Raw genomic sequence first — 22147 nt, 5'->3', positions numbered from 1 at the left:
CCAATAAGAGAGCCCAAGTCAACACAACTAAAATCAAAGTACAAATTAAACAGATAACAAAAACAAACCAAAATGCCCACATAACTGACAGTGGTTTTCCCAAAAATGCTCGACCCAGTTTCCCAGTCTAAACAGCTATTTATAGATTAATTGATGGCTACCTCGGTTCAGGTGTGCACTGCATCACCTGACCGAGGTGCCTGCTGGGAAACTGAGTCGGCCAACAAAAACTACAAAGTAAAAACAGTGACCTCTAGTGGAGGACCCTTACAAAGATAAAGGTTTTTGTACTTTCCTTCCTCAGAGTTGCTCTGAGAAGTTTCCTAAATCACTTTTAGTCTAGGACTCCCAGATAGGACTTTTTAAGCTAAGATAGGAGCCCTCTAAGGAGCTTTGTAAATATGGGCTCAGGACTCTAACTCACAATATGCTTGTACTGTACACACTTTTAGTGCACATAGCACTGTTTGGCCTTATAGTTAAACGTCACGCCATCTGGTGTTCCCCAGAAAAGCCTTTTTCCACTTAGTTTTTTCATAGTGATGACTCGGGGAGATAATCTTTGCCAATGGTTGCATCTGGATTGCTTTCTCTCTATTCCTCTCTCTCTCTCTCTCTCTCTCTCTCTCTCTCTCTGTATTGAGTGGAGAAGTGGTGGATTCATCAGACCATGTTACTGTTCCCACCACTCCAAGTCCAATCTTTCTAGTAAATTGAAGGGTTTTTTTAGTCTCACTAACAAGTTGGTTTTCTTATGACCACACTACACAGCCACACATTAAGTCCCAATCCAGTGAGTTCTTGAGTTCTGTTGTATTGTGTGTCTGGAAATGTGAATTGGAAATTTAACATTGCTTACAGAGATAAAAAAAAAATATTTTAGTGATGTATCAAAATTATTTTGTGTGCCAATGCATGTAAAATCCATTTAAAAAAAAAAAATGATTTCAATGTATTCATGCTTACAGTATATTTGAGGTGGTAAAATGTTGCTATTCCCCAAAAACCCTACAAGTGATACACTCTAAAGTACACATTGGCAGGCAGTACAGCATCCTATGTGGTACGAGCAAATCATTTGCTAGGCTTGTTTAGAAAAATCTAAAGAAAAAGCATTTATTTAGAATCATGATGTAATATCAGATATAGCAAAATCACAATACAGTTAAATTGGCACCAAGGTATTACTATATTATTAGGATCACTTATAAGCCTCCTTCCACAACAATGCAAACATGTCTTACAGGTTGAGATAATATTATTTGTCCTTATGTTCATGCTTTTGGAATGAAAGAGAATATAAAAATAAACTGTAAATTGTTAATGGTAATTCTCAGTAATTTACACCTTTGCGAATGTCCAATGAGCATCTTCAGATCTGTAAATGCATTTTTTTAACCTTTGGCTTGTTCCCAATCCCAGAACGTAAGCTGTAGTAGGAAAAAAATAGGAGGTGATATATCACAGAGGCACTTTCGTGGAAATGTGTCCTGCTGAGACATTCTGCCAAACAGGTGCTGCTCAAATAAATCTAGGAATATGTAATGAATCCGCTATCCGCTCTTGTTCAGTGAAGAGGTGTGCCATTCTAAGAAATCTTTTTAAACATTACTTGTTAAGTGATTCTTCTAAGGATTAAGTGTGCTTAGTTTTAATTTTACATTTTAGATTTTTTTTTGTCACACTTTGCCTCTGTTTTTTTCAAGCATTTGTACATTTTGTTTTGAAATAATTTACTCTAATCTGTTGTTGCTTCGTTTCTATGAAATAATTGCATTTGCTTATCTCACAAGTGTATCATTATGATACTCAAGCAACTCGTTCTTTATGTGTTTATGCCATATTCTGGATATAGCATGGGTATAAAAAAATCCCTTTTAAATAATCACATTTTGTTGCTTTGCACCCATAAATAAATACAGTTTGTGTTTTATCCAGCTTTATTTACATGGCAGTAAAAATAGAAAAACAAAAAGCAGAATCACTGATCCCCCTATAGATACAGTGAAACCTTGGATTACGAAAAGCAGTCTTGTATTTTAAAACACTCATAAATCAAAGTGAATTTCCTCATAAGAAATAATGGAAACTCCAATTATTTGTTCCACAGCCCCCCCCCCCCCCCCCCAAAAAAAAAAAAAAAAATAATAATAATAATAATACAAAATATTAAGTAAAAAGAAAAAAAATTAACCTGCACTTTACCTTTAAAAATAAATCTCGACGGATAAGTGTTTCCGTTTATGCGCACAGGCGCTGTGTATGTGTGTGTTTGTGTATGTGAATTTAGCTGAAGTAAGAGGAGAGGAGGAATCAGCCTCGTCTTACCCAGTAACACTTCGTCCTCTTGTATTTGAGTTTAACACACACACACACACACATTAACGGAAAAATTGGCGAGGAACATCGCTAACAACTCTAGCGTGAGCAGTGTTTTTGTGTAGAGCAGAGAGTGCGTGTGTGTGTACTGTATGTGTGTGTGTGTGTGTGTGTGTGTGTGTGAAGGCACAAGGAGGAGGGGCGGAGGAGGTGTGTGAAGTCGAAAACAGGAGGGTGTGTGTGGAGGGCCACAGTGTCAATTTATGCGCGCACACACAACGAGTTGCTGAACCAGGAAGAGAAAGAAAAGGGATCTTAAACCTTTTGATTGGGAAATTCTTTTGCTTTACATGCTGTCAGGATGAACTAACCTAGGCGACCAGATGACTTAGCTTTAGCAATTAGCCCAATGTAGCGTAAATAGTGAACCCAAACGCGGAAGAAAGTGAGTAGGTAGGATAACCACGTGTTTTATTCTAAGGACTCTCACAAAAGGGGAGCAAGGGAAAAACACACATTTAACCCGCGTCCTATAAACACACACTCAAGATCAGAAAGCGAAACCCAAATAAAGTGAGTACTCACGAATCGATGATGGACAACCAGAACCGACATGGGCTAAACTCAATGACTAAGCGCTGAATCGTTGTTTGTTTACTCCTCTTATACTTCCTGATTCGCGACCGCTTTACTTCCGGGTCCTAGTGCCGGTCGCCGATTGAGTGTGAATGACACATGCGCACACACACGTGTTATAAGAAACAGTACACGTGTGCTGTAGATACACACACTTACAAACACAAAATCAAATATGTTTTACACGCATACAGGTGGTGACAGTGTTATAGTAAACAGTACACTTGATTATACCAATAAGAGACGCACACTAAGACACAGCAGGGGAGACGATTACCCACAACTCCGAAGCGCAAGAGAGAAAAAACATTGGCTCAGTTGTGATCACTTGATGCTCGGCCTCAAAACAAGAAGCGCATGCGTGCTACTTGATACTAGGTGCTCGTTAACCAAGACTTATTCATTTTTCAAGTAAAAATTTCTTTAAAATCTTTGCTCATCTTGCAGAACACTCGCAAACCGCGTTACTCGCAATCCGAGGTTCCACTGTGTGTGTGTGTGTGTGTGTGTATGTATATATATATATATATATCAAATATATATATAGTATATATATATACACACTACCGTTCAAAAGTTTGGGGTCACTTGCAAATTTCTTAGTTTTTGTTTGGTGATTTATTTTCTACATTCTACAACAATACTAGGGAATTCAAAACTATAAAATAACACATGAAAGTAGGTAATTACGTAACAACAAGAAAAACAACAGTTAGTTGTTATTTTAAGACACAGAGGTCAGCCTTTCTGTAATAGTTCTTGCAAGAACAGTATTGTCAAGTGCATTTGCAAAATCCGTCAAGCACCATAATAAAACTGGCTCTCATGAGACCAAAACCTACCTCTGCTGCAGACGAGAAGTTCATTTAGAGTTATCAGCCCAAAAAAATGACCAATTAACAGCACCTTAGATTATGAAGTCTTTACAGAGCAGAAGTAGCAGAAACATCTCACCATTAACTGTTCAAAGGAGATTAATGCATTTTTTGGACGCCTTCAGCATTCCTTTACAATGTAGAAAGAAATAGTTAGAAAGTGATGCCAAACTTTTAAACGGTAGTGGGTGTGTGTGTGTATATATATATATATATATATATATATATATATAGATACAGACACAAAATGTATATGGGTATATATATATATATATATATATATATATATATATTTTTTTTTTTTTTCGTTTTTTTTAATAATATCATCTCTCAGTCGAGAAGAAGCTGGTTGCTGTAGGCAGTATGTCCCAGATCTGAGCCCTATTTCTGCACTTTCCCAACTTAAGTTAAAATTTAAACAATTGTGGCTTCCCTCCTTGTTTTAGAAGTAATCCCATAATCCCGTTATTCTACCCACCATAGCTTTGAGGGTTCTTGACTGGTTAGGATGCCTCCTGTGAGCTTCGTGTCATCTTTATGAAATGAAATTACTTTTCACTTCACTGAGGAGCTTCTGTCTCACAGCAACCAAGTGCGAAATGGCAAAAATTCTGTTAGTGCTGTAAATGATGTTGGCCTGGTGCTCTCTAGATAGGTAATTTATTTCTAGTAGGAAAGAATTTCATACTGAGTATGCATGCTCTGTGTCTATAATAAATCAATAATAACCTGATACAAGTAAAGATACAGTACATAAAACTGCATTAATACTGTTTACTGTATACACACGGAGCCTAATGATCCTAATCCAACTGTCTGGTGATTAATATAATTTGAGATGCCTGATGCCTCATTAAACAACATCAAAAGAGTAGTGATGTTATTTATAGCGGAGAAAGCACAGGTATCAGAACCGTAATGGATTCAAGATATTTGAATTTGTGTGGTCAAGATGGAACCCAAACTTAGAGTGTGTGTGTATATATATATATATATATATATATATATATATGTGTGTGGCAATAAATAGATTTTATTTTTATTATTATCAGTGTTACCTCGGCATACTGTATGAATGCCCCTTACAAATTTTTGCCATAAGGAACTGAAATTTTGCAAGAACAGCGGCTAAGCTGTACATATCTCCAAGAGACGATCAATACTTTTTTGCGTAAGTGCAAAGCAAGCTAAGAGAGTTTGTTTGTTTGTTTTTTTGGCATTTCGTGCAAAAAATTTGTGAAGACGCAGCACCATGCGTACCTAGAATATTAGTAAGGACGGTAGCAAGAAGAAAAAGAGCCACTTTCAGTTTCATTTTTAAAGCAGTCGGTGCGAAGAGGAATCAATTCACAAGAGTGATGTTTAATGTCTTTTCCAAATTTTTTTATTATTTTTATATGAAAAACATAATAAAAGTGTTGGAAATTGGTAATATTTTTGGGTGGCCGGAACTGATTATCTGCATTTACATTATTTCCTGTTGGTAAAAGCGCTTTGCAATATGAATTTTCGCATTAAGAACTCCCCTCTGGAACAGATTAAATTTGTATGCTAAAAATGTTCCTTTGCAAATTGCTTCCTGCTTTTTTAAGAAATGTCCACAGACTTTGGCAATCCTGATGCATCAGTAACATGATATTTAGCAACGCAGCACGGCACTTTGAGTTTCAGAAATAAAAAGCAGGCACATGTAAATATTGTACAGTCACCCAAGTGCAGACTACTCTTTATCCAGCTGATCAGGAATACACAGAATCAACAAATAGCATTGTGCTGATATGATCTATTTCTGCTTCTCTACAGTCTAAGATGCTTTACAGTCAAACGACTTCAGTATCTGATTGTGCTGTTCCATCCATTAATGAACCAGATGATTCTAATTAGCACAACTCGTCAGCCAGACAGGCTTGAACTAATTAGTGAAATCACCTGTTTTGTGCACAGGGAGAACTAAAATACATGGCAAAGGCTGCCTTAATATTTTTAGCCGCCTGTGTCATCTCCTCCTAACATGCATACATGCTTAATACTAAATCAATACTAAATCTTGTTGGTTTGACATCACAATATAGTGTGTAAATCTTAAATATGGATTCATTTAGGATAGATTTTTAATTGCCTTTTTTTTCCCAGAGCCTTGTCCCCCTCCACTCTCAATTCAAGCGTTTTCTTTTTCCTCAGGATATAAGAAAATGAAAGGAAAGAGTCATTATGAACAAGCCACAGAGAATGACATGATCATTTAAAATGGTGTCATGACTGAATATCACTTGTTCCTCACAATTCAGGTTGAACAATGACCCATCATTGGGGTGGCTAATGATATTTTAGCTTAGGATTGATTTCCTGGAAGCAGTGCTTTTTGGTAACACTTTATTTGAAGGTCACCTACATAAGGTCTTTATACTGTAACATATACATAAAATAACACACACACACATATATATTTTATTAAGCGTGTTTGTATGCATTGGTCAGCTTTAATATTTTTACTGTCAGCCTATTGCTTAATAATAGATTTTAGCCCTCACTCACTCATTCATCTTCTATACCACTTTATCCTGTATTCAGGGTTGTGGGGACCTGCAGCTTATCCCAGGAGACTTAGGGTACGAGGCAGGGTCACTCTGAACAGGTTGCCAATGCATCGCAGGGCACACACATACACACTCACACTATTTGGGAACGCCAATTAGCCCAACCTGCATATCTGGGACTGTGGGAGGAAACCGGAGTACCCGGGGGAAACCCACCAAACACGGGGAGAACATGCAAACCCCATGTACACAGAGACGGGAATCGACCCTGGCTGGAAATCGAACCCACTTACCACTATACCACTGTGCTACTGTGCGATTTTAGCCCTTTCATCTAATATCCATTACCTGCCTTTGGTGCTATGAGGACACGTCCAAATCACACTGATTAAGGTACTGTATAATGTAAAAGCTCTACTTTTTCTAGTGCTTCATTACAGTGTAACGTATGCACATTTGACTGTTTTTTTTTTTATTTATTTGGTTGGTTTAATTACCCTTGGGAAGCAAATGTTAGATTTTAATGATGTTAAATTAAATAATGAAATCTTCCAGGTAAACTTAAACATTTTAAATGCAAATGAAGTACTAAGCCTTAAGAGCATTTTACAGCATCTAATCCCTTAATGCTCTTGTAAAAAGTAGATACACTACATAGCTTTTACAAAAGTGTGACATGACAGGCGGTTAGTGCAGAACCTCAAAACTTTATCAAGACCTAAATAAATAATTATAGCAATGACAGATACAGCAGTTGGGACTTGAAAGTTCTTTAGTGTTTTATCAAACTATATAGAAACCTTCATATAATGCCACAGTATAACATAAATCCACAAGTCTTGTTGTATAACATACTAGAAATATACTCAGCAAAAAAAGAAACGTCCCTTTTTCAGGACTGTGTATTTCAACAATAATGTTGTAAAAATCCAAATAACTTCACAGATCTTCATTGTAAAGGGTTTAAACAATGTTTTCCATGCATGTTCAATTAACCATAATCAATTAATTAACATGCACCTGTGGAATGGTCGTTAAGACCTTAACAGCTTACAGAAAGTAGGCATTTAAGGTCACAGTTCTAAAAACGCAGGACACTAAAGAGACTTGTCTACCGACTGTGAAAAACACCCAAAGAAAGATGCCCAGGGTCCCTGCTCATCTGCGTGAACGTGCATTAGGCATGCTGCAGGGAGGCATGAGGACTGCTAATGTGGCTAGGGCAATAAATTGCCATGTTGTGAGACGCCTAAGACAGCGCTACAGTGAGACAGAAAGGACAGCTGATCATCCTCGCAGTGGAAGACCACGTGTTACAACACCTGCACAGGATCGGTACATCCGAATATCACACCTGCGTGACAGGTACAGGATGGCCACAACAACTGCCCGAGTCACACCAGGAACACACAATCCCTCCATCAGTGCTCAGACTGTCCGCAATAGGCAGTCCATGAGGAGGAGATGCACTGCAGTACTTCAAGCAGCTGGTGGCCACACCAGATACTGACTGGTACTTTTGATTTTGAGCCTCCCTTCATTCAGGGACACATTGGGAAACATTTTTAGTTTATGTCTTATGGTGTTGACTCTTTTAGTGTTCATACAAATATTTACACATTAAGTTTACTGAAAGTAAAAACAGTTGAAAGTCAGAGGACGTTTCTTTTTTTGCTGAGTATGGTTTAAACGTTAAAGCTAAAAATGAGCTGATTATGTAATCAGTGATATTATTATTACAGGTTGAAGCCCATGTACTGTTTACTGTATATACCTACTGTACCTGTATCAAAGATGATAATTTTTTTTTACTGTAATTTCACAAAATTTGGTTTGGTGTGATAACATTATATGGTATTGGTTTCCATAAATATTAGGAAATTGTAAAAAATTTACCTACATTACGGCAAGATTTTTAATCTATTGTCATTTCAATTTAGTACAAAAAAAAGTTTGTTCACATCTTTTTTACGCTAAGTTGTATTTTTTTCATCTTCAGCCAAATTCAGTACACTCTCTGTTCAGTAATCAAAGAGTGAATCACAGATGAGAAATAGACAAAGTAGATCGGATAAAGATTAAGTTTTGGCTGAAATGGTATTATATGACTGTTATTTCAGCAGTGAAAATATGAACTAATCCCAGTAAATATATTCAGTTTAAATTTTCTAATTAATATCTATTGGTGCAAGTAGCTTATTTGTAGATTATTAAATCCTGCACAAAACTGTTTATTACATCGCTTGTTCTTAACATTTTAGTTTCACTTATGCTGCAGGTCAAACTTTAGGCAGATATCTAAGTACAGTACTGCAAATATTTCATTAAATTCCATCTAGCCAGTTTTATGTAATGCTGTTACAAACATACAGACAAACATACAGACAGGGTTTTTTTTCTGAGACTTTCTGAGGTTTCTGGTCCTCCAATGTAGAAACGTAAACATGACATTAAAATAGTGAGTTCTGACCAATGCACGAAAAAACTTTTATTTATATAGATGAGTGTATAGTATACAGTATAGTGTAATGAAGGCCCAATAGGTGCTTCGTCAAATAAGGTCTGGCTATGTTTTGAAGGTGCTGAATGAGCTTGATATTTTTTTAAAGCAGGGAAAACAGACCTAAAGTATCCATACACACGACCGACCTTCTGTCAGACAGTGTTTTGTATGACAGGCTCATCGTTCATGAGTGTGACATTTTCATACCCCATAATCCATCACACTCTGCACAATGACACCTTTTAGAAAGACACAAAAGGCCTGATGCCTAAAGAGTATGAATATAAAAGAGGACACATGCCACACCAGTACAAGCTCGTTCATTTAACTTTACACGGTAATAAAATTATTTTTTTTATTCAGTTTTACTAAACATAGGCATGGAAATTATATTTATTTATTTATTTATTTATATAGCAGTGATAATGTTGCTGCTGCTTTGTTGCATGTAAATCCACACTGGATGGAATTTATATTCACTGCATGTACATACAGGATATTATTAGATGTTTATTGCTTGGTATGCATTTCAGTTTTTGTTGTGTGTAGTTAAATTAATTAAGATGGGAAAAAATGCCTTTTTTAGAGATCAATGATGTTTTATGATCATGCATATAATATTCATGTAATTTAGTAAGTCACTGCATGTCATATGTTGTTGTGGTCTCTATATTTGTACATGGATATTTGAGGTAATACAAAATGGCAAAATTCAAAAACAAGAAAAAAAAAACAAGACTGTGGTCACTTTGGTTTGTAAAATACTGAAGGAGTTGCTAATTATTGAGTAGCACATCTACTGTACATCCTCTCACACAAACCATAGACAAATTGCTGATCCATGCAACTCATCTGCATCATGAGATCATTTGTCTATATGATAAGAAAATCAACTTCCTTTATGTGTTAAAGGATAAAGAGCAATTTTCTACAAGAGCGGTACCCAAAGTAATGCAAGAGTAATGCAAAAACTTTTACATTAACGAACACAGCCAGTTAAATTGCACATTTTCTTCTATACAAAGGTACCATTCAACATAGTCTCCATCACAAGCCATGCATTTGTGCCATTGTTAAACCGAACTCTTGAATCCCCTTTGAAATTCCACTTCGTCACTGTTGATTGGCAATGAGGGCATCAGCTCAGATATTACTCATTTGCTTAAAATTAAATTGGGACCTAGAAATAGTGCTAAATATTAAATACTCAATATAATATAAGACATTTGAATTATTTTTTTATAAGTTTAAAGTTTAAATTTTTTTTTTTTTTTTTTTTACTAATCCTGATTTTTAGTGATGGTTTAGGGTGGGAAGGCATTTAGGGTGGCAGGGCTTATTTCAAGGTTGGCAGCTGTCACCCACAGCCACCCTTCTGACATGTTACCAGAAGTAAACAGACCATTAAGGGGTAAAATAATGACCCAGCTTGGTTTCACACAGGTTTGCCCTGGCAGTGCTGTGCCACTGTGATACAGTGCTGCTCTGCCATGCACTCTGCATCAAAATTTTAACAGGATGATGGAATAGTTTGCATAAATGTTTTATGCCACTGGAAATATCCCTCTTCCCTGTACACACCTCTTAAAGCCCATCTGCAGCTGCAATAAACAATTTTTGACAGTGATTGCTCCAGTGTGCTCACCAAGTAGAGTCCCAAGGCCTTTATTTGTGCCAAGAGCAGACTGGTAGAGAGTAAAAAAATGTAGGTTTTTGACTACTAGGTGATTACTACTGCCAGTTGCTGATCCACTTCAGTGAACCATTTCTCCGCATGGCTCACAGGATGATGGGAAGAGCAATATGCACATAGAAAATGTAATTTTTTTTTTAAGGCTAGTCAGAAGGCTAGCAGCAAAGCAGAAAAAAAACGAACACACCTCTCAAATGTGGAAGGATGAGTGGATAGAAAAGGAAGAGCAGAACATGGTTTTATGATTATGATTACATCAATTTCATTCGTTTTTCACTTCTTAACTGCATAGCAGTCAAAAGTCTCAGCGCAATTTTATAGGCCATTTGCAGGCTATATATTCCTGACATTACTGATATTCATTTTTAACCACGGCGGCTTAGTGGTTAGCAAGATCTCCTTGCACGTCCAGGGTTCGGGTTTGATTCACGCTTTTGTATGCAAGGAGTTTTCATGTTCTCTCCATGCTTGGTGCGTTTCCTCCGGGTGCTCCGGTTTCCTCCCACAGTCCAAAGACATGCAGATTAGGCTAATTGGTGTTCCCAAATTGCCTGTAGTGTGTGTACAGTATGTGTGCGCCCTGCGATGAACTGGCACCCGTCCTACAGTAGGTGTGTATCCTGGGATGGGCTCCAGGCCCCTCTGACCCTTTATACAGAATGAACCGGTATAGATGATGAGTGAGTGAGAGTGAGTAATAGTTACCCACCCAGTAATTAAAAATATTTAATTACTCTTACTTCTATTACAATTTAGCAGAACCCACATGCCAGGCACTAAATGTTTTAACATCAGTATTTTCCTCAAAGCTGGCTATTTAAGACAATTCTTTCCCATCAGCACTAGGTGGCACTGTTTTGTTGAAGTCAGTGCTACTTTACCAGGGAAAAGTGCTTGGATAATCTCTAGCTGTGTTCACATTACAAGCTGTATTGTTCAAATCTGATTTTCCATGTGCAAATTAGATTTGTCTCACATTGGGGTAAAAGTTTGGATTTGAGTTTGGTAATGTGAACCCAGCGTTTGTGCAGAGTAATCCTTTTTTTTTTTTATCTCCTGCTGCATGACAACCTACTGTACAATGACATTTAGAAATTTTTGCTACAAATTGTTGACCAGAGTTACATAAGTGGAAGTAGGAGATTAAATTATGAAACGTTCGTCTTAGAAATCCAAAAAAAAAAAAAAAAAAACAGAAGTTTTCAATATAAAAAAATGTAAATTAAAGTAATCACTTGAGCAATTAAAAAGCCTTTAATATGACTTAATGTAAAAGGAAAATAAACTTAAGTAATGATTGTTTTTCCCATGTATGACTGATTGGTCCAGAGCCACAAGTGGTGATAATAAATCGTAACAACACTGCACATTAAACTCTATGTACCACTCCATGTCACAGGTGTTCTAATAACAATTAATTACTCTAATTGTTAATCAAAACCCACATTCAAAACTAGTCATGGAAGCACATTCAGCAGGAAAACACATCCGACAACGTCATTGTCAACTTCATAATTGCTTCCAGGTCGTTCCTTCCAAATTGCCTGTGTTTACACTTCAATTGAGCTACAAAGCTAGCTAGCGTCTAACACAAGGCTGAATCCCAAATCCCTCCCCAACCTCTGATCAAGGGCACTACTTAGTGTGTGGAGCGTTGCAAAACATTTTTAACTTACAAAATGTTAATTTTTTATAATATTTTGGTCATAGATTCATCTAGGAACAACCATAAAAATCCATCACACTGTATGACCCTATATTATTTTTTTTTGCTCAGGTATGTTTTATACAGTTGGGTGACTTACTCACTCACTTAATCACTCACTCACTCACACATTCACCTTCTATCCCAGGAGGCTTAGGGGACAAGGCGGGGTACACCCTGGATAGGGTGCGAATCCATCACAGGGCACACACACATACATACACACACTCACACACTACGCGCAATTTGGGAACACAGATTAGCCTAATCTTTGGACTGTGGGAGGGAACCGGAGTACCCAGAGGAAACCCACCAAGAGAATATGCAAACTCCATGCACACAGAGACGGGAATCGAGCCTGGTCGGGACTCGAACCTTGTAGGTGCAAGGCGACAGTGCTAACCACTACACCACCCAGTTGGGTAACATTAAATAAAATGATATTTTAATCCTATTGCCTAGGTTGTGTTAAAAAAAACAGGATATGGCACTCTATAATTGCATAATCATGGACCCTGTATATATTCATTAAAGCATAGTGGGAAAATAAAAAGTTTAAATGTTTAGCCAACATGAAATGAGCCAACATTTTTTTCAGGTTTTAAATTAGGTCATGACATTCATGCATTTGTGGATGGCTTATATTCAGATATCACCAGCACAGTCAAAACACAAAGTATGTCTCCATCATTATGAATGCATTTATCTCGAATTCAGTTACTTCTGCTGCTATAAAGACTATATATAAGGACTTCAACCTATTATATCTGCATAATTGATACACACAGAGTTCATAATATTCCTCCTTGCCTGCTAGGATCTGGTTTGTGTAAAGAAGTCCATTTTAAGGCAAGGACAAAATGTCATGCTCTCTCTCTCCCTCTCTCTCTCTCTCTCTCTCTCTCTCTGACTATATGTGCTAGTTTTCAGCGCTGATCATCAGTCAGGATTGTGACTTTTCTCTTTATCTTTAGTATATATGAGCGAGAGAAATGTAATGACTCTTGGTGCTCAATATGGGATACGTTATAAAAAAAGAATGTGCACAGAACTATAATGAGATGGGTGAGCTCGTGTAGCGAAGCACTCTGGAAACTTTTTCACCTTTTGTTCAACTCACTGCTGCCACAGAAAGTAGCAGTTTATTACAGATAAACATGCCGCAGCTTGGTGATTCTCTCCAAGCTACCAGAGAGATGGATTATATCAAATCTGTGCAATTTCTTTTTTCTTTTTTCATATAAGTGCTTGAATTCAGGGAATCGTATGAAACTAGATAACTTTGATAGTAATGAATTTTGATTAATAAATAATAGTTGTAGGTTTTTCAGTACATCGTAATGTTCTTGCACTCTACTTGTGTTCTATGTGAAACTAATTGACATCTAATTGTCTTCTTTCTTTTATCTCTTCATGTGTGCAGAATGATTACCGCAAGCTGTCCATGCAGTGTAAGGACTTTGTGGTAGGTGTGCTGGACCTGTGCCGGGATACGGAGGAGGTCGAGGCCATTCTGAACGGTGATGTGGACCAGATGCCACTCGCGGAGCACCAGCGGCCCTGCCTCAGCCGTATCAAACTCGCCATTAAATATGAAGTTAAGAAGGTCAGCTTCACAAGAACAGCAATGTTTGTATAGCTGGAGATAAAAAAAAAAAAAATGTGTGCTTTCTATGGCACATGGTTACAACCATGGGATGACCGGGATATGTGTGTTTTTGGTGCTTATCGGCAGTTATTTGTTAGTTTGTCCATTAATTTTTAGAATCTTGGTCATGATTGTAGTGGATCTTAAGAGTGGAGCTACCGTTTTATATTTACATTTAGGTATTTGGAAGATGCTCTTATCCAGAGACTTAGAGAAGTTCTCTAAAGTTTTCATCATTAAATGAAACTATATGCTGACACTACCTTACTTAGGATTAAGCAGTACAGATGGAACGATGTGGTTCTGTTTTCCCTCATTACGATTAGATACATGATATGGTGTTAATGACACAAAATAATTTTGCAACCATACTATTAAAATTTTTATGGCAACAACGCAGAATCCAAGCTGCTGTGATTTCTTTAGGCTGGATTGAGTCAGTGAGGCCACCATGCTGCCCTTGAGCAAAACATACAGTATTACAATATTTTTGGATGGTGATATACTGAATTCCAATATTTAACAGAATTAATAAATGCAAACTCAAAATATATTTTAGCGTTCTTCGATTCTACATTATTTCTTTATTGAAAGGCCTCAAGGTAGAAGTTAAATACATAAAGCACACTTACTGTAAGTGTCTATGGAAAAAAAAAAGTAAAATCAAGGCTAAACACATCAGATCCAGTTAATTGTCTAGTGATTTTTTTTACAGTGCGAACAAATACTGTATTAATATAGATTTCAGCAATCAACTTAATTATAACAGCTTTGGTAGAATATAAGTTTGCAAATATCAACAACCTTTACACTCAAGTATGTTGTCTAGACATATTGTACGTGATGAATTATATTGTTTAATAACATTATCTTGGAAAATGTTCTGGGTCCGCGCTTCCTGATAACGCACACTCTTAGCGTGCTAAGAAGACTCTTAAGAGATATCTTACGAAAGTTGATTACTTTTCTAAGTGTGTTTCCTGAACTGTCCCTTAGAAGGCTTCTTAAGTCGCTGCCTTTTACGTCTGACATTACAAGTCGCTGTCTTCAGTGAAGGTCAGGGGTAGCTCAGTGGTTAAGGCATTGGACTACGGTTCGGAAGATCCCAGGTTCAAACCCCATGTTACTGCACAATCCTATAGCCCTCTTGTAATACAGCGGCCGGCAAGGAAATCTTCGTACTCGTCACAAGATCCGTAACCAAGTGTGAGTTTAATAAAATTACAAAAAAAAAAACAATTACAAACAAAATCCAGATGGTCCTTATGTCCTTTGATATACAGTTATTAACCCTTTAACTTGTATTTCCTTTAAACGCTTAAACACAAGTTTTCCTTAAAGACAGAAAGACTGTAAGAAAACTGTTTCTCTTTACTTCTTCGGCCGTGTCAATTAAACCTAATGTCTCAGCATGACTTGGTCGTTAAAGAGACAGCGCCAAAGCACACATCAGAAATAATAGCGTTATTAAAGCATACATAAAAATATCAATATTGCTTTTACTAAACAAAAATAACATTATGAGCAACATAATACAAATTACTGACATATAAGAAATTGGCTCCTACACACCAGCCCCTAATTGTATTTGTGTTACACAAAACAATTATCAACCTATTTACATCAAAGAGCCAAACAAATTTTTTAAAGATAATGTATTTTCTACAAATCAAACGCAAGAAATACACGAAACCCAATCTTTCAATGATTTCAGTTTAAATTTAGGAAATAAAACTGTAACCTTTCACTAGGACTGTGAAAAGAAACTATAAGTCCGCCTCTAAGAGTAGACAGAGTTTGGTAACAGGCCGCAAGAGTGTATTTGTTTTGGTTTTTACTTGGGCTTGCCTCACAAGACCTTTGTTGTCTGTGAATGTTTGTAGCACTCGTCCCATTACCCAAGAGTTTCGTGGCGCAGAATCATCAGCAATCAACACAATGTCCCCAGGCTTTAGATTTTTCACTAGGGTTTGCCATTTTTGTCTCTCCTGCAAGTCAGGTAGGTACTCTTTGACCCAACGCTTCCAAAATAGGTCAGCTATATACTGAACTTGGCGCCACCTACGTCTGGAATATAGATCTGCTTTATCAAAAACTCCAGGAGGCACGGACAGTTTTACTTTAAGCAGCAGCAAGTGATTCGGAGTAAGGGCCTCTAAGTCGTTTGGGTCATTTGACACTTTAGTGATGGGACGACTATTAATTATTGCCTCCACTTCACATAAGAGCGTTTGAAGACTTTCTTCATCAAGAGACTGCTGCTTTACAGTGGAGTTGAGAATTTTTCGGATGGTCCGTATTTGCCGTTCCCAGACTATGAATCTCCTTAGCGCATGGATGCACGAGTCAGTATCTAAAGAGCTAGCAATCTCAACGTGGACAGCTCTTAATGTCAGGCAAGTAAAGATAACCCCATATCTTTTGATCAATGATCTCCCTCTTTTTATATCAAATGGACCAAAATAATCAATGCCCACATTCGTAAATGGGGGTTCATCTGGCAAGAGTCTGTCATGGGGAAGGTCGGCCATGAATTGTTTACTTGTAATGCTGCACTGGCGTTTACAAACGGTGCACTGAGACAGAATTTTTCTGATGGCGGTTTGAGCTTTTGGAATCCAGTATTTTTCTCTCAACTTTGACAACATATGATTACGGCCACCATGACCTACATCTACATGAATTGATCGTAAGATCAGATGCGAAACATGGTGGTCCTTTGCCAAAATTGCAGGATGCTTGGATTCCTCAGGCATTGCAGATTTGCTTAGTCTGCCACCTACTTTTAGGATTTTATCTTGTAAAACTGGAGACAACCTGTAGAGAGAGCTACTGCGTTTCACAGTTTTATGCTGTTGGAGGGCTTTGATTTCCACTGAAAACATGATTGTTTGGCTGTAGCGAATTATCTCTTTCCCAGCATTTTCAATGTCACTTACTGATAATGTAACACCTGTGAAACAGTGAAACTTTGAAGTTTTCCATTTCTTTTTCAAGTTCAGAATGCACTGATGTAGTGTATCTTAAAGTGTGGCACAGCTCCTTCCTTTTTTCCATCAGTGTCTTCAAAATGTTTTTTAATTTTAGGAACCATGCAATTGCTCTTCTCAAACGGTACCAATCTGAATAGTGTGAAAAGAGCTGAGAAGTATAGTCACAAATTTCAGCACCCACTGCATTAATTGAGACTTCCTTTACTTCAAGATCATTGTCAGATATCTTAAGAGTGTGACTTGGTATTTTTGGCCACTCTGATTCTGGCTTTGTCAGAAAGAATGGACCTGTGAGCCATGAATTTGCTTTAAGGAAAGCATCCACAGTAAGCCCTCTTGAGGCAATGTCAGCTGGGTTGGAAGAAGAAGTGACATACCTCCATTGTGACGCCTTTGAGAGCTCTCTGATCGTAGTTACCCTGTTGGCCACAAATGTACGGAAGCGTGCGCTTTCATTGTTAAGATACTTCAGAACTGAAGTACTGTCTGTCCAAAACACAGATTCCTGCAGAATCAAGTCCAATTCAGATTTCAGCATGTTGTCCATTCTTGCAGCCATTGTAGCTGCAGTGAGCTCAAGACGTGGCACAGTAACTGTTTTAACTGGAGCAACCCTTGCTTTACCCATAACAAAGGCACAATGTTGGTTACCGCTGTTGTTCTCCATGAGCAAGTACGATACTGTGCCATAACCCAGCTCACTGGCATCTGCAAAATGATGCAGCTGTGCAAAAGTGACTTCAACAAAGTTAAGTGGCTTCATGCATCTCTTAACCTGAAAGTCATTTAAGTTCTGAAGACTATGAAACCACAAGTTTCACTGATGTCTGAGGGTTTCTGGAATACTGTCATCCCACTCATATTTTGTTCTACAAAGCTCTTGCAGTAATTGTTTTGCAGGGAGAATGACCGGAGAAAGTATTCCAAGTGGATCATAAATGGAGCTGACCATGGACAAAATACCTCTCCTTGTAAGAGGTCTTTCCTGCAGGGTTACTTTGAACTGCAAAGTATCAGTCTCTATACACCACTGAACTCCCAGGGCTCTTTCCAATGGCAACTTGTCTTTCTCCAGGTCCAAGTCCTTCACTGTCTTTGCTTTGCTCTCCTCACTTATGAATGCAAGTACATTGCGACTGTTGGACATCCACTTGGTCAAATTAAATCCTCCTGATGCGCACACCTCCCTTAGTTCATGCATCAGAGCAATACCTTGTTGCTCGGTAGCCACAGATGTCAAACAGTCATCCACATAGAAATTCCTAAGTACCGTTTGAATCACCTCTGATCTGTGATGTGCAGTGTTATCCTTTGCGCAGCTTTGCAGCGCATAGATTGCACAACTTGGAGAGGATGTGGCGCCAAATAAGTGAACAGTCATTCTATACTCCTCCATGTCTTGGGCAGTGTCCCCTTTAGGCCACCAAAGGAATCTTAACAGATCTTTGTCTTTAGCAGGAACTCTGACCTAATGAAACATCCCTTCTACATCCGCTGCAAGGGCTATAGGCTTGTGTCTGAATCTCATTAGCACACCAATGAGAGAATTATTCAAGTTGGGTCCTTGTAACAATTGAGAGTTGAGTGATTTCCCTTGGTAGGTAGCTGCGCAGTCGAACACTACTCGTAGTTTGTGTTTCTGTGGATGATACACCCCGTGATGTGGGATGTACCAAATTCTATCAGGGTTTCCTTTGATTTCACTTGCAGGGATTTTTTCAGCATGACCTTTGAGTAACATATCCTCCATAAAACTACAGTAGTCCTTGTGGAAATCCAAATTTCTTTTGAATTTTCTTTTCAGAAATTGAGCACGCAAAGATGCTACAACATAGTTGTTGGGAAATGTTGCATCCCTTTTCTTTAATGGAAGGTCAATGCAGTAATGTCCATCAACAAGCTTTATGGACTGTGATACTGACTCCATAAACTGCTTATCCTCTATGGACATTTCCAAATTTTCAGCTTGCTTACACTCAGGAAAATCATAACTAGTTTGTTGTTGAATTAGGTTTTCCAGACTTACTACTGAAATCCTGTTTGCAATTACCTGTGGCCATTCTGCATCATTGTTAGCTTGGATGTTGTCTCTCTCCAAAGGTCCATTTACAATCCAACCCAGGATGGTCTTGACAGCAAAAGGTCCATCTCCTCTACTGTTGATGACTTTCCAAGGTTCAAGGATTTTTGGTACATTTGTACCTATGAGTAAGCCGATACCTGCATCAATCTGAGGAAGACGCACTTCATCAAGGTACTTCCATTTCTTAACATCCTTCTGTTGAGGAATATTTTCCCTTTTAACAGGAATCTCCTTTTGTGAGAACACCTGAGGAAGGTCCACAAAATTGTTTTCATTCAGTCCGCTTATTTCAAGCTCTGTGAAAACGTGCGTAGTAACAGGTCTTTCCTGTCCCATAGTACGCAGCAGGATGTTTGTTTTCCTACCCGTTAGACTTAGTTCTGTCATTAGTTGTTCCGTGCAAAATGTCGCAGAACTACCCGGGTCTAGGAATGCATAGGTCATGACCTCATGATTGCTTTTTTTGGATTTAACTCTGACTGGTAAAATGGCCAATGAGCACACCAAATTACCAGCCCCAGTACAGCCACAAGTTTCGCTGTTTACAGAACATGACTCAGTAACAGTTGTGGAGCTTTCACCATCCTGAGATGGAAGTACTGGCTTCTTTTCTGGGAGATGAAGGATGGTTGGATGCTTTAGCGAGCATTTCTGACAAGTCAATCGTTGCATACAACCTTTACTCATGTGACCTGGTAACAAGCAACCATAACAGAAGCGCTTGGATTTTAGAAATTCAAGTTTTTCTTTGTGTGGCTTGTGCTTCAGAACATCACAAACATCCAATCCATGGTCTTTATTACAGCATGAGCAGAGGGTTCCTTTGTTTGCTTTTGCCCCATCCTTTTCCTTTGCTCTTTGAATTTTGGATTGTGGAACAGGTGTCACGCTTGTAACAAATGTGGTTTTCTTTTCTTTCATTTGAAAATTACCTGATTTGTTTGGTTTGAATTTCTGATAGTCTTTTGTTATTCTGTTATCTTGTATATTACCAAACAGTGGATGTGAAACAATCTTTGCCTGTTTGTCTACAAAACTAACCAAGTCAGAGAATCTTGCTCTCAAGCCAGTCCTTTCTTGTAGCTCGCAGGCAACTCCTCTCCACTTTTCCCTCATTTTAAAAGGAAGCTTGGACACAATAGCGCGCATGTTGCTTGGACTGTCCATCTCTTCAACATATTCCACACTGGCAACTGTGTTGCGACAACCAGTAAGAAAAAGGGCAAAATCTGTTAAGGCTTTATTATCCTCAGGCTTTAAAGCTGGCCAGTTCAATGCCTTTTCTGTATAGGCAGTGGCAATAGTGTACTCATTGCCAAAATGTTGGTAGAGCAGTCTTTTAGCCTCATTGTAGCCCCTTTCAGATGGCATGTGTTGACAGCTGCGTACAAGTATCTTTGGTTGTCCTGTGGTGAACTGCTCTAAAAAGTACAATCTGTCTTTGTTGCTTGTTGTCTTATTCTCTACTCCGTGTTCAAATGCTCGAATAAAGAATGTGAATTCAAGCGGGTCTCCACTAAAGACTGGTATATCCATAGGGGGAAGAGAAAATAATGACTGCTGTCTTGCAAAAATCTCTGCAATGTCATTTTGACGCTGCATGATGTTGAACAAACTTCCTGTATACGTATGCTCAGGCATATCTGACCTAGGTGGCTGTAACCTATCATCATTGCCAGGTAATAACGAATGAAAATGTGATTTTGGCCGTACCACTCTTTCAGATGTGGCTTTAAGATTTTCTGCAGTTGTGGCAGCCTTTGCTGCACCACCAGATGCAACAGAAATACTCCGAGCTGGTTCATACATGGACAAAATTTTAAGTTTGGCTTCAGCCGCAGCAATTGCTGTTTGGAGCTCTAAATTTTCCTTCCTTGCTTTAAGCTCAGCTTCTTCCATTTCGAGCTCTTGTTTCTGTTTCAAAGCATTTGCTCGTGCCAACAACTCTGCCTTTTCAGTTTCAATTCTCAGCCTGGATGAAGCTGCAGATGACACGCTTGAAGCCACATGACTACCAGATTTTTTCATCAAGAGGGTTTGTGAAGAAGAAATAACCATTGAGGCGCTGTCTGAGCATTCAACCTCTGCATCACATTGCTCTGCCTCTTTAGATTGGAGTTTTACTCTTTCAATCCATTCATTGACCTTGTCAACAAAATTCTTGAATGCTTGAGACTTAGGTTCAAACCAGTATAGCTGATCTAAATATGTCTCATCATCTGACATAAGTTCTCTGATTGCATTATTTATGTCTTGGAATGCAAGGAAAGACTGTGCAAACTCACTATTTATGCATTGATACACAGTGTCAATGTTACCATAGTCCTCAAGCAAAGTTTCAATTTCTCTCATTTGCCTTGTCAAATGTCCTAACTTGGCTTTTCTAGACCCCATCAACTGGTTAAGCCGTTCCTCTTGGGCTTTAGCAGTCATCTTAGGCACTCTTTTAGAGGCCGCGCTCCTTTCCTCAGTTTCCATATTGATCAATGTTCGTATTCAAAGCGCGCGTTGCGTTCATCACGAAAGCAGATGAGATCGCCCTCTTGCGATGTTGTGTAAAGGCGCAAATACGGCGGGTCCATGACGCAGCAAAATATAACAATATCCAAAGCTTAATAATATCCCCAAAATATCCAAAAGACGGAAATGTTCACCATAGTCACATTAGATAAATCCTTAGAGTGTAATCCAAACGCCATCGCATAATTTTAGTCACGGTAGTCCATTATAATCCAAATATCGTGCCTGAAGGCGCGTGAATCACTCACCGATCCTCTCATAAAACAAAACCAAAACATTGCACGTTTTGGACAAAAGGAGAAGTTTTCTTACTAATGTTACTGCACAATCCTATAGCCTTTTGTAATACTTGTACATTGTAATACAGCGGCCGGCAAGGAAATCTTCGTACTCGTCACAAGATCCGTAACCAAGTGTGAGTTTAATAAAATTACAAAAAAAAAAAACAATTACAAACAAAATCCAGATGGTCCTTATGTCCTTTGATATACAGTTATTAACCCTTTAACTTGTATTTCCTTTAAACGCTTAAACACAAGTTTTCCTTAAAGACAGAAAGACGGTAAGAAAACTGTTTCTCTTTACTTCTTCGGCCGTGTCAATTAAACCTAATGTCTCAGCATGACTTGGTCGTT

The 22147-nt window shown here is 38.2% G+C and overlaps 1 protein-coding gene across 1 annotated transcript in view; it reads left to right on the top strand.

The window, feature by feature from the left end:
* Positions 1-22147, top strand: part of trpc7b (transient receptor potential cation channel, subfamily C, member 7b) — an 81876-nt gene that overhangs the window by 7414 nt on the left and 52315 nt on the right. The window contains exon 2 of the mRNA XM_053486062.1: positions 13692-13874. Within this exon, the coding sequence (XP_053342037.1) occupies positions 13692-13874 (183 nt within the window). The remainder of the gene's footprint in view (positions 1-13691; positions 13875-22147) is intronic.

The sequence above is a fragment of the Clarias gariepinus genome, chromosome 2 (assembly GCF_024256425.1).
Source record: "Clarias gariepinus isolate MV-2021 ecotype Netherlands chromosome 2, CGAR_prim_01v2, whole genome shotgun sequence".
In the NCBI taxonomy this organism is placed as follows: domain Eukaryota; kingdom Metazoa; phylum Chordata; class Actinopteri; order Siluriformes; family Clariidae; genus Clarias; species Clarias gariepinus.
Note: the sequence above shows the minus strand (reverse complement) of the source record. Positions and strands in the feature narration are given on the sequence as shown.